The 14,680-nt window shown below is 35.6% G+C and overlaps 1 protein-coding gene and 1 long non-coding RNA gene across 3 annotated transcripts; both read right to left on the reverse strand.

The window, feature by feature from the left end:
* Positions 1 to 2,616: 2,616 nt before the first annotated feature.
* On the reverse strand, positions 2,617 to 7,864 carry LOC109135548 (uncharacterized). 2 transcript variants are annotated; one of them, XR_007268388.2, is made up of 7 exons: positions 5,778 to 7,864; positions 5,469 to 5,524; positions 5,301 to 5,369; positions 4,395 to 4,480; positions 3,806 to 3,944; positions 3,134 to 3,187; positions 2,617 to 3,034 (listed from the first exon to the last, which is right to left on the reverse strand). It is a non-coding gene; the product is annotated as an uncharacterized LOC109135548 (long non-coding RNA). The 2 variants fall into 2 exon arrangements; XR_007268387.2 differs by having other exon boundaries at positions 5,469 to 7,862.
* Positions 7,865 to 10,433: 2,569 nt separating this feature from the next.
* Positions 10,434 to 14,418, reverse strand: LOC104898655 (conserved oligomeric Golgi complex subunit 4). The gene is made up of 3 exons (XM_010685752.4): positions 13,619 to 14,418; positions 12,083 to 13,027; positions 10,434 to 11,268 (listed from the first exon to the last, which is right to left on the reverse strand). Exons 1-3 carry the CDS (start codon positions 14,285 to 14,287, stop codon positions 10,639 to 10,641), a joined length of 2,244 nt encoding a protein of 747 aa, XP_010684054.1. The 5' UTR covers positions 14,288 to 14,418; the 3' UTR covers positions 10,434 to 10,638.
* Positions 14,419 to 14,680: the final 262 nt, after the last annotated feature.

The raw sequence follows: 14,680 nt of genomic DNA on the forward strand, positions 1-14,680 counted from the left end.
ACTCATACATGCCAAAGAGTCGCTCGAACTAAGCGCTCCCAATTTTCTTGAACCCTCGCCATTTTCTCTTCTCTGAAGGTTTCAAAACTCAAAACCCTAGCTTAATTAACTCATAAATTGCGTCATCAATCACGAAAAAGACGACGAATTAGGTTTTTTGACGAATGAATTTGGGAAATTTAGGGTTTGAAGTGGAGAAAATCGATCTCAGAAGATAGAAGAAAGAGTGAAGGTAGATTAGAAATTGAGGAGAGAGAAATGGAGGGGAAGTTTTTAGTAGAAACTGAATAAAAAAAAGATAGTCGCACACGAGATGGTGGACCATTGCTAAGAATTTTCTCTCTCTGCCTGAGAAGCCATTGCTAAGAATTTTGGAGTTGGTTAACGCTTAGTTGCTAAGAGCCTAAGACAGAACAGCTTGTTTGGGAGTTTGGTACTACTTCTTGGGTCAGTAATGGACTCAGGACACTTACTGTACTGTCGTACGATACTAGTATGCAACCAACCTCCTGAAATAATAAAAAGAGCACTTCTAGAAGACCCACATTGAGAAATGTTAGTCAATCAGTATAGATTTAATATTTTCCTAAAGGCACTTATTCAGATATTTTTCACCTTTAGTGAATATAACTTGCAAACTCTCAATTGTTTGTTCTGACATAGTGGTGGCATTGAGGGCATGGAATGGTGGCGTTGGATAGGGTGGTGTTAGTAAAGTGATGACAAGCTGAACGACGGTGGAAGGTGGTAGTTGTGGTGGAGGAAGGAAGACAGAGAAGGGCAAAGGATTTAGAGAGAGGGGAGATTCAAAGGAGTGAGAGGAAGTGTTTTAAAAAGTAACCCCTTATCATTACTAAAAGTAACATCTATTCACTGTAGAAGTAATCCCTTATAATTAAAAAGTACTCCCTCTGTTTTTTTTTATCATTCTCACTTTCCTGTGCGCGTCTCCCAATGCACGTTTTAAAACTTAAATATCTTTCATTATATATTAGTAAAAATTATAACGATTGAATATTAATAAAGTACTAATTGAGACGAATCAAACAAGACCCCACATGACTATGTTTTTTCTTATAAATTGAGAACATTTGAGAAGATTCTCTCTATGCATGAATAGTGTCAAGATTCCAAGTGAGAAAGATAAAAAAAACAGAGGGAGTAACTCCTAATTTCAATAAAAGTAACCCCTTATAATTACAAAAGTAACACCTACTTTTAGTAGAAGTAACTCCTTAACATTACAAAAAGTAAACCCTAGTTATAGTAAAAGTAATCCCCTTACAGTTACAAAAAGTAACTTATACTTTCAATAAAAGTAACTCCTAATTATTGTAAAAGTAACCCCTATTTATAGTAAAAGTAACCCCCTTACAATTACAAAAAGTAACCTATACTTTCAGTAAAAGTAATCCCTTAGCATTATATAAAGTAATCCCTAGTGTCAGTAAAATAACCCCTTAGCATTCGATAAATTAATCTCTAATTCACTAAAAGTAACACCTTAGCATTGAAAAGCAATGTGTTTTACTTTATATGAATAAATGAGATTACTTTAAATATATAATGGGGATACTTTTTATGAACTAATTAATGTGTTACTTGTACCTTTCTTATTATTATGATTACTTTCTATAAACCTTTTAAGCTATTATATAATAATTAGAGTTACTTTTGCGAACATATGAGGTTACTCGAACAAATAAATAAGGTTACTCAGACATGTAATTAAGGTTACTTTTATTAACTAATGAGGTTACTTTTATAATATAATGGGTCATTTGAAAAATATATGAGGGTTACTTGTAGAATAAATGGGTTACTTGTATGATAAAATAAGGGTACAAATAATAATAGCTACTTATTACGAAGTAATGGGTTTCTCGTAAAAAGTAACCTCTAGTTTCAGTAAAAGTAACCCTTTATAATTACAACAATAAAAGTAATCCCTAATTATAGTAAAAAGTAACCTACACTTTCAATAAAAGTAACTCCTATTTATAGTAAAAGTAACCCCTAATTATAGTAAATGTAACCTCATATAGTTGCAAAAACTAACCTATACTTTCAGTACCTCTTATAATTCCAAAAAGTAACCCCTATTCACTGTAGAAGTAACCCTTTATAGTTACAAAAGTAACCCCTTATAATTACAAAAAGTAACCTCTATTTACCGTAGAAGTAACCCCTTATAATTAAAAAGTAACCCCTAATTTCAATAAAAGTAACCCCTTATAATTACAAAAGTAGCACATACTTTTAGTAGAGGTAACTCCTTAATATTACAAAAATAACTCCTAATTATAGTAAAAGTAACCCCTAATTATAGCAAAAGTAACCCCCTTGCAGTTACAAAAAGTAACCTATACTTTCAGTAAAAATAACTTCTAGTTATAGTAAAAGTAACCCCTAATTATAGCAAAAGTAGCCTATACTTTTAGTAAAAGTAATCCACACCAAAATCCCAAACTGAACTGGGCTAAGCTAATGAAGATCGATTCAGCTCTGGTTCGAATAGTATAGTTTGATAACATCTCTAGAGCTTACAAGATATTCATTTGCATGTAAGAAAGAGTCGAACTCATTTCTATTGATCTGGTGAGGCTAGAGAACAGTACATCAGTAAACATGCACGGGTAATTTGGTAAGTTTACTTGATATGGGCCTCACATCAATTCCTATGAGTAGTTCACACTTACAAATGTAAGGAAAGATGGACCATTCCATTGGATCAGGAACCAACATCTTCTTCCCTCATAAAAAATCAGTCTAAAATTACTGTGGTTTCTATTATAAAATTGTTTTCATAAAGTTAATCTTCTTGGAATCTACACAAATGTTTTCTAAACCTCTTCTTATACTAGTGATTTTGCTGAAGTTAAGATATTTGGCAATGTAAACACTAGTATACTATTTAACGAAAGAAGGATTCTGCATTCTACAATTCATCTTTATATGCATGTTCTTCAGCTTTAACATTTTTCTTGATGAACGCTCCCAAATACTTCAAACTGGACTTTGCAGGCAATGCAATCTGGATTCTGGAATAAAGAAAGAGCAAACTCAGTCAATAAATGGCAAGTTCGGGTAGTCAGTGACCTATAAATAACAAGACAGAGAAATGTATGTTTACTGGATTTGATTTATCCGCTGCTAGATAAAACAGTAGTGTCAGGTAGTCTGTGACCTGCAAATAACAATTACTTAGAATTAACCCAACAAATTTATTTCCGTGATCTCCATAATGTACAAAGCTACAGAGTCGTGTCAGATTATTAATTACTCCCTCCGTCTTTTTTTATTTGCTACAAGCACTTTTTCACAAAGACCAAGGAGGGAGTGGGGACCATTGACATAAATGGAATTAACAAAAAAGCAAATAGGTAAATTGTGGAACCTATGTATTACATATGGAAACATTTACAAAATCAAGAAGGGAGTGATGGCAAATTTGTAAATAAAGTGTGGGACCTATGTACTATATATGGAAATATTTGCAAATGTAGCAAATAAATTGAAACACCCCTAAATGGCAAAATGTAGCAAATAAAAAAAGACGGAGGGAGTATATGTTATAGATGCCTCGTTACAGCATAAATCTGTTAAAATAGGTCTCACGGAACAGCATTTCACCGAATGGCAAGTTAAAAATTTGTTTTGGGACAGCCTTTACATAACGGAATGGCCATGTTTTGATTTCATGGCTCTAACAGACAGATACATAAACCAATCAATTACGTTCCGCTTTACTATGTAGGCATATAAAGTAGTAAGCACATAGGTGCAAGATTCATGCTTACTAAACCTGAAGTTTGGGATGCTCATTTGCAGAAGCATCTATCCTTGCAAAGCTTAGATTTTCTAACCCTCTGAAATATTTCGCCAATTTTTCTACTTGCTTGCTTGCTCACAGCATCACAAGTCATGCACCATGGTGTGTAGACCTTAATGTTTTACAACAGCAACAAATAAAGGTAGTAAGAAGAAGAGAAATGAGTTCTTGTTGACCTTTTCCAATAATACATCTACTATTTAATCGTTCATGGACATGAAAAATTTTCATTTCCCAAAAGTAAAAAGACCAGGAAGGGGAGAGGTATTAGCCTGAGAAAGTAAAATCAAAAGTGAAGTTCATAAAAATTTAGCAAAAGCAGTTCAAAGTTGGTGAAGTAACAATGAACAAAAAACAGATCCAAGAGGAAAAAAATCCTTATAGTTTTGGGGTCTTGTTATAATCATCTTGTTTTGTGCTATAAAATGCATGAATTAGCTAAAAAATTCCATATAATGTACAAAGCAAAACACATAGTGAAAGGGAAACAAAGAAGAAAAGCTTTATAGAAAGAAAGCTTTGCGGGTAAAATCGTAGGAGTGTAGAGGGCCGAAATACTAACCTCAAGAAAAACATTCTTGGAGTTGCTGAGGACCAGGTCATCAAATTAAATGTCTTCCCCACGGCAATCTGGACAGTAGTGTTATCCTGTAATATTTCAATCTCAACGATTATTAATAAGCAGCTGATAGACTTATTATTATTGTTTCCTAAGACTATTTAGGGCTTCCTATAGGAAATATTTATCTAGCATGGTACACCATATTGTCCTCCCTGCATAGTAACATGGTAAATCAATTCTAGATCAGAAAAGATGCAAATTCACAACTAGGAATGGCAACGGGTCGGACTTGGACCGGATTATGCATAATCCGACTCCGACCCTACAGAAAGTCGGATTTTAAATCTGAGTCCGACTCCGACTCCGAGATCCGACTTTGAAAATCCGAATCCGACCCGACCTAAAATCCGAACATCCGACTCCGAGATCCGACCCGACATAAAATCCGGACATCCGACTTAAAATCCGAACATCCGACTCCGAACCTGATCCGACTTATTTTTCTTCCAATTTTTCAATCATATTTTCTGTGGGAAAATCCTATATAATACAACTGGCTGAAAGTCAAAGTCAGATATACATAAATAATCCATTACATAAATAAGAAAAAAGGATTGATTGACTCAAAGTCGGAGTCGGATTCGGATGTCGGATTATTTTATAAGATCCGACTCCGACCCTCCGCCGACTCGGAGTCGGATTTTTTAAACGGAGTCGGATTACTTTTTTGTCGGAGTCAACTCGGATTTTTTCCTTTGGATCGGAGCGGACTAGGGTCAGATTCGGATTGGATTGCCATCCCTATTCACAACTCCTGCAACCTAGATTTACCACCCTTGTTGCTTAAATATCAAAAGTAACATCTAAATAACAACATTCAAAATAAAATAGATATAGAAAACTCACATTATCTGGTATACCCTTTGACTTAAAGAACATTGGAACAGTCCCATGCAAAAGCCCGGAGGAGAACTCCTATAATCATGCAATAACAAGAAAAACAAAGAGTAAGTTAAGCAAATAGTTTGTGGAGTGAATAGCTAGTAATAGAAGTAGCAAGATGACAACACCTACTTCTATATTTGTAGGAGTTGGTTCTGCTTCCAACATATACTTCAAACCTAGGGTAACTAACAAATCAAACAAAGGTTACAAATAAATTAGCCAAAACAAAAAGAATAACTATCATCAATTTAACTCAAAACCAAAAGAATCAACTAAAATTCAACTAAACCTGCAAGTCCACCAACAATCAACTATAAATTGAAACTCAAAAACTTATAAAATAGAAAAAAAAAAAGAAAAAACAATCATAATCAAACAAAATAACCATAATTCCGCAATAAAAACAATGAAAAAAAAAATTGAAAAACGCAAAATTACCTTTTCAACCACGACCACCATCACTCGGACCATAAACGCTGCGACCACCATCACTCCGACGACGACGAGATGTAGTCTTTACTCTAGCCATAATTCCGCAAACAATTCGAACAACATAAAACTCAAGAACGAAAATGAAAACCAAACCCTTGATGATGGAGGTTACGAACTGCCAGAAAAAGAAAGAAGAAAAAACGGACTGGAGAGAGAAATGGGCTCAACTTGGCAGAGAAGAAAAAGAGAGAGAGAAAGAAAGAGAGAGAGAGAGAAATGGGCTAAACTGGCATCGCGCAAAGAGAAATGGGCTCAAAAAACGGATTGCTTGCATTGGGGTCGGTTATATCGGGCTTTTATATTAGGTGGCCACACCATTTATTCAAGGTGTGGCCAACCTCATATAAAAGTTTGTGTTGTTTTTTAAGATTCTACCTTTAACAAATTTCTTAACAAAAATATCTCATAAAATAATATCTTTTTGAAAAGGTACCTCGATGCTATGGCCAACAACAAAGTCAAATTTTGGCAATTAATTGCAAAATTTGACTTAAATTGACAATTCAATTTAAATTTATAATTAAGGAATAGCTTGCACACTAACTAAGTATGAAAAATTATCAAGTATTAACAAACTTCAAATGAAGGTTTTTCAAATACTTTTATTCAATTACCAAATGGAAAAATCAAATTAAAAAGAGAGAAACATACAAAAGAAAATGAGAACAAAATGTGAGAAAGAAGAGGAGGTACTATGTTTGAGCAAATTTTGTGGCCGAAAAGCGGGAGAAAGGAAGTATAGGGTTTCTATGGCAAAAAATTGACTTTTTAGTCGATATATGCCATTAAGGAGTCTTTGACATAATGTTTTATGTTATGAGATATATTTTGGTAAGAAAATTTATAAAATATACTACTCCCTCCGTATCCTAAAGATGTTCCCTCATTCCGTTTAAGTGCGTTTCCAAAAGATCTTCCTTCTTTTACTTTATTTCTTATTTAGAATTTTTTTCCCCTATTTACCCTCTCATGTCCCTATCATATGGTCCATCATGACATTATTAATTCAATTTTACTCCCTTTCTCTCTCCTACTTTAACATCTTTTTATTTGTTTATTTATCTTAACCCTTTCTCTCTCATACTTTACCCACCCCACACCCCATACAAATTAATTCTCATTGGTATCTGTAGTAATAGTAACAAGAAAGATCTTTCGGAAACGGATGTAGTATCTCATTAAAAAAGGATAATTTTAATATCTTTGGAATTACCTAATCAACCAAATAGCCAAAACAAAAATATGTATATGGGGAGACTCCCCCCCCACCACACACACACACACACAAACTCCTTCCTAATACGAGCATCATCACTTTATCACGAGCAATTAAAAAAAGGACTTGAAACCAAACAAAAGTTGGCTCACTTGGAGAGGATCTTATCTTAGATCCTGGATATTTAGGCGCAAATCTTTTCAAGTGAGGTATTTGAAAGTATGGGTAATTGGGTACCCTTACATTTGCCCTGCTTGGCTGCTTTCAAGTCTTACGTCCCAAATACCTCATCTGCATTACTACACCAATAACATCTGACAGTTTAGATTAAATTTGGAATCAAATCTGCAGAAATAACAAAACTCAGACAACTTGAACTGTTGAACATCGATTTTGTAAATAGCTTTTAGAAAATCTCTATTATATAAGGCAACACATGGGGGACACCAAAAAATTAAAAAAAGGAAAAAAAGAAAAGAAAAAAAGAGGATTACTAACCGTTTCATTTGAACGAAAAAAGGAGGGAAAGTAGGATATTTAAACTCAACATCATTTTTTTGAGAAAATAAAATGTAAAGATAGTTTTTCTATCCAACTAATTTTATTTTTTCTACTTTATTTGTTATCACGCGTTCGCACGCATTGCGTGCATGTAAGACTAGTTATTATATAAGGCAACATATGGGGGACACCAAAAATATAGAAAAAGAAAAAAAAAGGAAAAAAAATAGAGGATAACTAATTGTTTCATTTGAATGAAAAAAGGGAAATTTAGGACATTTAAATTGAACATCAGTTTTTTGAGAAAATAAAATGTAAAGACAATTTTTCTACCGAATTAATTTTATTTTCTACTTCATTTGTCATCACAAATTATTGCACGCATTGCGTGCATGTAACACTAGTTTAACATAGAAGTAACCATATTGTTAACATATCGTACAACCAAAAAAAATCCATTAATCAAATTACTCATTGCATTGTTCGATGTCCAGAAGTTAGAGGATGAGAGCGAACTCTATTGTCAAAGAATATTAGTAGAAGTGTCAAAAATTGTCAAGGGGGATATCCTCTTTTCATTAAGCCTGTTCCTATATGTACATCCAGATCATCGAACATAAATTTTTTACAGACTTTTACTTTAAGATGATCCACTGTCTTCCTAACTGAAATCAGCCTTGTATGGAAATCCAAGGAATTGGTTGCACAAATGCGTTATCATCCACATTGCGGCATTGCCCATGAAATCAGACGTTTGCTTAACAATACCACAGAACACAGTTAATGGCGGCATCAACATGCGGAACGTTGATTGATCTACCAGCTAAATTAGCATTGACATTACTGTTTTTCCAAATCACAACTGAATCGAGCTAACTATGACTAATAATGCTTCAAAAACAAAATACTTGAAGGCCTTGCATTGTAAGATTTCAGCTGCCTCAGTCGGTCACTCCTTAATTTTTCGAATCCTCCGACCCCTCAGTCTCCTTGGAGTTTTCCATCTCATATTACCCGTACAACTTCTTTGGTGCGTCTTGTGACTTTTGCACACTCTTATGCTTTGGTTGGTATAAGTTCCTCCTTTGGGGTCTCAGTCTAAAAGTTCTGATAAGCTGATGGATTTCAATCTTGGGCTCCTGATCAATTTGAGAGGTCGGAGATAATAATATAATAAGATAATGATGATACTAGCTATAGTACTAGTAGCCAGTAGGCTCACTTGACCTGACACATCCCATTCCCAGAACTGAAGAGTCAAGACTGCCAACGGGATCATCTACTGCCTCTCTTCCTGTGCATCTACTCGAGCAATGGCTCCTATCTTTCCTTTAGAGCTCTTCGCAAAATGATTTACCATCTTACTAGACTTCAGCACCTTCCAGAACTAGCCTAAAACCTTCAGCAGCACTTTCATTAAACACTCGTAAGTCATAAGCATCTCACAGATGCTTTCTGAAAACGAAAGCAAGAGCCCAGTAATCGCGCTTCCAAAGCTATCCTCATCATATGGCCTTGAGATTGACATAGACATGCCTTGAGAAAAATCACCTAGCTGCTTCATGCAGTTGTTCACGACTCTTTATCGGCTTCAATCCCTATAAGGCTATAATCATGAACTAACAACTACTATAAAAGTTAATGGTACAGTGGTACCACAATAAAAAACAAAAAAGATTAACCATGGAAATGTATCACTTCCGGCGAGTTGTTAGCAATGAGCATAAAGGGGAGGGGAAAGACATACCAGTTGAAACAAAAACCAGCAGGCCTAAACCTACTAGGTGGTGCTGAACAAGAGAAATGTGTAGCCTACAAATGAAAATCAGGAGTTGTGGCAAACTGTGCCACTCACTGTAAGCTATCACCAAGGGATGGACTGCAGGGGACAGAACACACACAAAAAGAGAAAAGAAAGTACAAGAAAACAAAGACAGTTGAAGCACATACAAAAACTAAGACATCAGCGTAACTGAAATGCTAAGCATCGCGCAATCCAAAGCACATTCATGAAAAGCAAAACTATTCAACATACTGTAGCAGAGATTCAAATATGCAACCAGGCTGCAATCATAACCAAGTTCATAGTCATTGGCCTCAACCAGCTCTTCCTACCTGTCCATGGATCTTTGAAGACTGTCACCACAGCAACATAACAAAGCAATCTGAGGTCTTAAAAAACAACAAAATTGTAAATAATACTCCAAACTCAACAATATGTATTTTGAGAAAATATGGCCACAAACCATAGCCTGTGAAACCCCAAACATCCACTAACACAAACCATCAGCAATGCTTGCAACCTGTGTAACCAATAATTGAAAAATATTGCAAACAAATAGCATAGAAATAAACACTTACCAGAACAGCAGACATATATTGAGCCAAGCACCAGAAAGGTTTCCCATATCACCAACAGTTTCACACTTGCACCTCCTTCCAACCCCATCAACTACCTTCCTAGACTGAGAAACTTCAAGGATCAACGCGATCGAGAACCATTCACAATAAAGAACAGGCAGCCAAAATAAGATCAAGGCATCATGCCAAGCAGAAAATCTAAGGTGTTAGGATTCCAGTCATCTAAAACAATAAATCAGGTCATACATTACCTTCAGTCATTGCCAATACAAAAAGTAACAGAACAAAACAAAACAAAACAAAACATAAATTGAATGTAAACAATAATTACTATCATAAAGTTCGTTCAAGATGTTAAGTTAGACCTGAAGAAAATGTATACCGGAAAATCTAAATGAGCAAGCCAAATTTTATGTCAAGAGAAAACATTACTAACCACTCTTATGGTACACAATAAAATTTCAGTACAAGCCATGGTCAAAAGAAAGAGTTTTTGCTTTGAATAGGTGATGTCAGAAGCACAATTCAAATAGGTAAGCAAAAAAGTTCATTAGATCAAGGGAAAAATTCTTTAGATGATACAGCTCAGGAGTTTGAACATTCTTCACCGCAAAAGACTTCATTTATATATATAGCAAAACGGAAACTAATATAAGGAAAAGAAAATTTTAAAAAGGGGAAAACAAGAATATGAAACAGAATAAAAAAATGAAGAAACCTACAACAGGATTACAATTTCAGAGCAGCTATAGCTTCAGGCTTAAAATCAACTCTCAGACCCAGCACTCTCCTCACCTCTGCAGGAGTCAGCCTCCAGGTCATTGGCCCCGAGTTCTCACCCCAGAAATCCAAAATCTCAGAGACCTTTTCCAAATTTAGAATGGTAGCCATCTGGGTAAGTCGAGCAAATTTATCTCTTACAGTTCTCTGAGTCATGCTTGAGAAATGACTTACCAAAGCCCTAGTATCTCTGTCAAGCTGTAAACCTCCAAGTTGACTGAACCTTTTCTGCATCATAATGACTTCAAGCCTCTTGGTGATGAAATCTATGATAAGATGGACAAAGGTATCATAGTTGTTGGCAGTCATTACAGGCTGAAGCCATGCTGCATTACTTTCAACGGCATGAAGAAGCCTCTGGACCCAAGGATCATTAACCTCGTTATCTGCATATTCGGCCTCAGATAATTCATAGCTAATGGTTCCCACACTGTCCAAAAATGAGCGTATACGAGGAGTGACAGTAGCTACAAGTTGCTCCATACCAGCATTTAGTGCCTGCTTGAAACTGTTGCTCGTCTCCACCAACATGGGCAGACAAAATTTTACTTTCTCTCGATCACTTGATGCTGGAAATACCTATAAAAATGGACAAAGGCTCCTTAAGATATGGAACTCATCATCGATCCCCAACAGAAAGACATACATCTAAAGAAAAATCAGTGTAAAGATGAACTATGAAAGCAAGTCTTTAATAAAACAAAATAAAACTGATCAAGATCCAACTTAATTTCAGAGCATGAATGCCAATGGATATCCCACAACACCAATATTCTGATTGATGCATTTAATTTTAATTTTTTAGATTCCAGAATCTCAAAAATCATTAAAGGATAAGGTCCGATTAGGAACTCAATTCTCCTTTAATTATAAGGACCTACAACACCAATATCCTGACGAAACTTAATCAATTATCGATAATTTGTGATATTTGTTAATCAATAGATAAAAACAACTCAACCAAATGTTCAGCAAATATAAACATCTAAAAGAATAAAAAATCAATATTCAACATAGTTAAGTTAATAAAAGAAAAAGACCTAGAGTTTCGATAGACAATTACAAAATTCTCATCAAAAATTACTTACAAAAGTGTTTTGTAATACTAATAATTTAATTAGAAAATTACATAAGAATTAAATGCGATTGATGATCAAATAAATTTCAGAACAAGTCAAAATACTATAAGAACTTTTTCTTACTATTTGACTCCAATCGCACCAACTATGCACTGCCAAAATGCGGGGGAGGGGGAGGGGGTGATCTATACATGATACATCAGTCCAGACTTCAGACAAAAATGTATGCAAGTAAGAGCCCTAATAATTTTATTTTAAAAAAAAAAGTGGTATATGTTCAATGGGAATAAGCTAATAGAGGATCCAAGCTTTACCTCTGCACATTGCTCCTCAATCTCATGCCGGAGCTTGAGGATATATTCGCTACTGACATCCACATTATTTAAAGCTGTAGCAATTTCTGTTCCAGTCTTTTGAACACCAACGCCTCCCAGAAACAGCTTTGCACCAAGATTTGGCTCCCTCATCTTCTGCTGCAAAGCTTCAAGATACTCATTACTCAACAAGTTGGCAGCACTGTACAAAACAGAAACCACAGACTCGCTTTTGGAAGTGGATATTGCCCTTCGGCAACAGCTTTGCAAGACATAGAAAACGTCATCCACCATGGACGTCGTCAAGCTATCAGACACATGCTCATCAATCATAATAGCCTTTTTCACATTCTCCACCATGAAGAATACCTCCAAGACAACGTAAAACTTAGTTACCTCAAAAAGACCCTTACTGAAACCTCCCTTTTCAAAAGCCTCGGTAACTTTTAGGACAAGCTCCGGATTGATCGAACTCAGCCCTTTAATCTTTGACAACATATACACGGTGTAATCCTCACCTAACCGGGTAAGGGACAAAATCTCCTCCAAATACAACTCCACCTCCCTCGGATCAGGACCCTCCACACTCCCAACTGAGAGCAAATTCTTACTATAAGAGTTAATCTCTTCGGTCAAATTCATCAATTTCCTGTACTCCATAAACTTGTTCATAATCAAAGAACCTCTAGCATCACACTCTTCTTGGAGCCCCAAGATAGCGTAGACTACCCCATCTTCCCCACATAAACTACGTAAAACCTCATCATTCTCCTCAATTGCTAACACAATATCCGTGAACAAATTAGTCAAGCAAGCAACAAAATTAACCTGGCTATTACTGGTACTACTACTACTCGAATAACTATTCTCCATCAACTCCACCAATTGTTCAAACTGTGTTCTAGACCTCAACGAAATCACCTTCTTCAAGTAACCCACATACATCTGTAACAATCAAATACAGAAAAAACATCATTCAAATTCATACACATACATTCTCACAAACATCTAAAATTAATATTAGAATATACCAATAGCATATATTTAAGCACCCTCATTCCACTTAAAAAACACAAAAGCCTAAATATCATATACACATTAAACATTACCATATTGCTCACAGATACCTCTATTCTTATTTAATCTACAGAATTTGACTTTCAAGTTTACCAATGCATAACTTTTACCATTAATATCTTTAATCATCAACAACTGAAAATAATAAAAAGTCCATGATTTTAAGCATCCTCATTCTACTAAAATTAATTTTCAGAAATATGTCAATAGCAAATATGATTTTAAGTTAAGCACCCTCATTCTACTAAAAGTAACAACAGCCCAATATCACATACAAACAAAACATTACCACATTGGTCACTAATACCTCTGTTCTTAACTAATCTACACAATTTGACTTTCACACTCAAACTCTCAACAAGTGATTAACAATTAACAACAAGTGAAAACTACAAAAACTTAATTGCGAAAGTACAAAGTGTGTGTAGATTAAAAAAGAATCTGGAACTTAAAAATTACCTTCAATCCTTCATCATTATTTTCAAAAAGCGGATAAAGGCGAATAAACTTAACAACAGAATCATGATCCCTGTGATCAATAGCAGCAAGAAGTTTCTTCTTAACAATCCCTTCCAACTGCTTCTTATACGCAATCATCTCCTCTCTCTGAGCATCACCAGAAGAATCCGGAAACTCTCCATCAATCTCTAGAAACTTCTTAACATGAATAGCAGCAGACTCGTAATCGTCGCATCCAAGCGCCGATTTCACCGCATCAATGCAAGCAGATTTCTGAGAAATAGCGTCGAGGCGTAGAAGAGTAGTGGAAACACGAGACTGAGCTAGGTCAAGTTGGCGTACTTTGGCGGAGACATTTTCGGCGAGAATTGAAGTGGATCGGACGGAGGAGAGGACTTGATCGGCGTCTGATCGAACGAAGGAGAGGATTTGGGCGGATTTGAGGAGAGAGAAAAGGTTATTGTCGAGAGAAGAGCGTTGAGAAAGGAGAGATTCGAGGTCGAGATCGAGGGAACGTTGGTAAGCGATGCATTCATGGAGGAGACGAGTGATTGTGTTTACGTCGGTGAGGGATTTGATTTGGGAGAGGGATTCTTGGGTGCCGAATTTGATGGAGAATTGTTGTTGGGGATGTTGGTGGGTGTTGGGAGATGGTGGTGAGGACGCCATTGATGAGATCTACAGAGGTGAGCTCACAAGTTAATGGTGGTTTTTGTTTTGTGTAAAAATGTGTCTGAAATCTTGATTGGTTTCATTGGTGACACTGCCAAAAATTCTTACTAGTTACCATTCTTACCAACTTACCACTCACAAATTACAGTATTGGAGGCTTGGAGCCTATTATAGTTATTTTTGTTGTAATATTCTATGTAAACAGTGAACGGATAAAACGGCATCGCCCATGATTAGACACTACATTGCAGTTATGCAGTGATATGATGTATTACCGGGTGAATTATTTACCCGGTACTATATATACTGCACTTCGCGGGAGAAAATGAATAACACAACAACAAGAGTTTATTCTCCAATCTTGCTTAAAATCTCTCTATAATACAACAC

Source organism: Beta vulgaris, chromosome 7 (assembly GCF_026745355.1).
Source record: "Beta vulgaris subsp. vulgaris cultivar EL10 chromosome 7, EL10.2, whole genome shotgun sequence".
Taxonomy (NCBI): domain Eukaryota; kingdom Viridiplantae; phylum Streptophyta; class Magnoliopsida; order Caryophyllales; family Amaranthaceae; genus Beta; species Beta vulgaris.

Bases quoted from the DNA above. Each gene is read 5' to 3' on its own strand.
- LOC104898655 (XM_010685752.4), bottom strand. From the start codon at position 14,287: ATGGCGTCCTCACCACCATCTCCCAACACCCACCAACATCCCCAACAA. The intron at 13,028-13,618 runs GTAATTTTTAAG...TGATTGTTACAG, and splicing joins ATAATGATGAAGGATTGAAG to ATGTATGTGGGTTACTTGAA. The intron at 11,269-12,082 runs GTAAAGCTTGGA...CCATTTTTATAG, and splicing joins TTGAGGAGCAATGTGCAGAG to GTATTTCCAGCATCAAGTGA.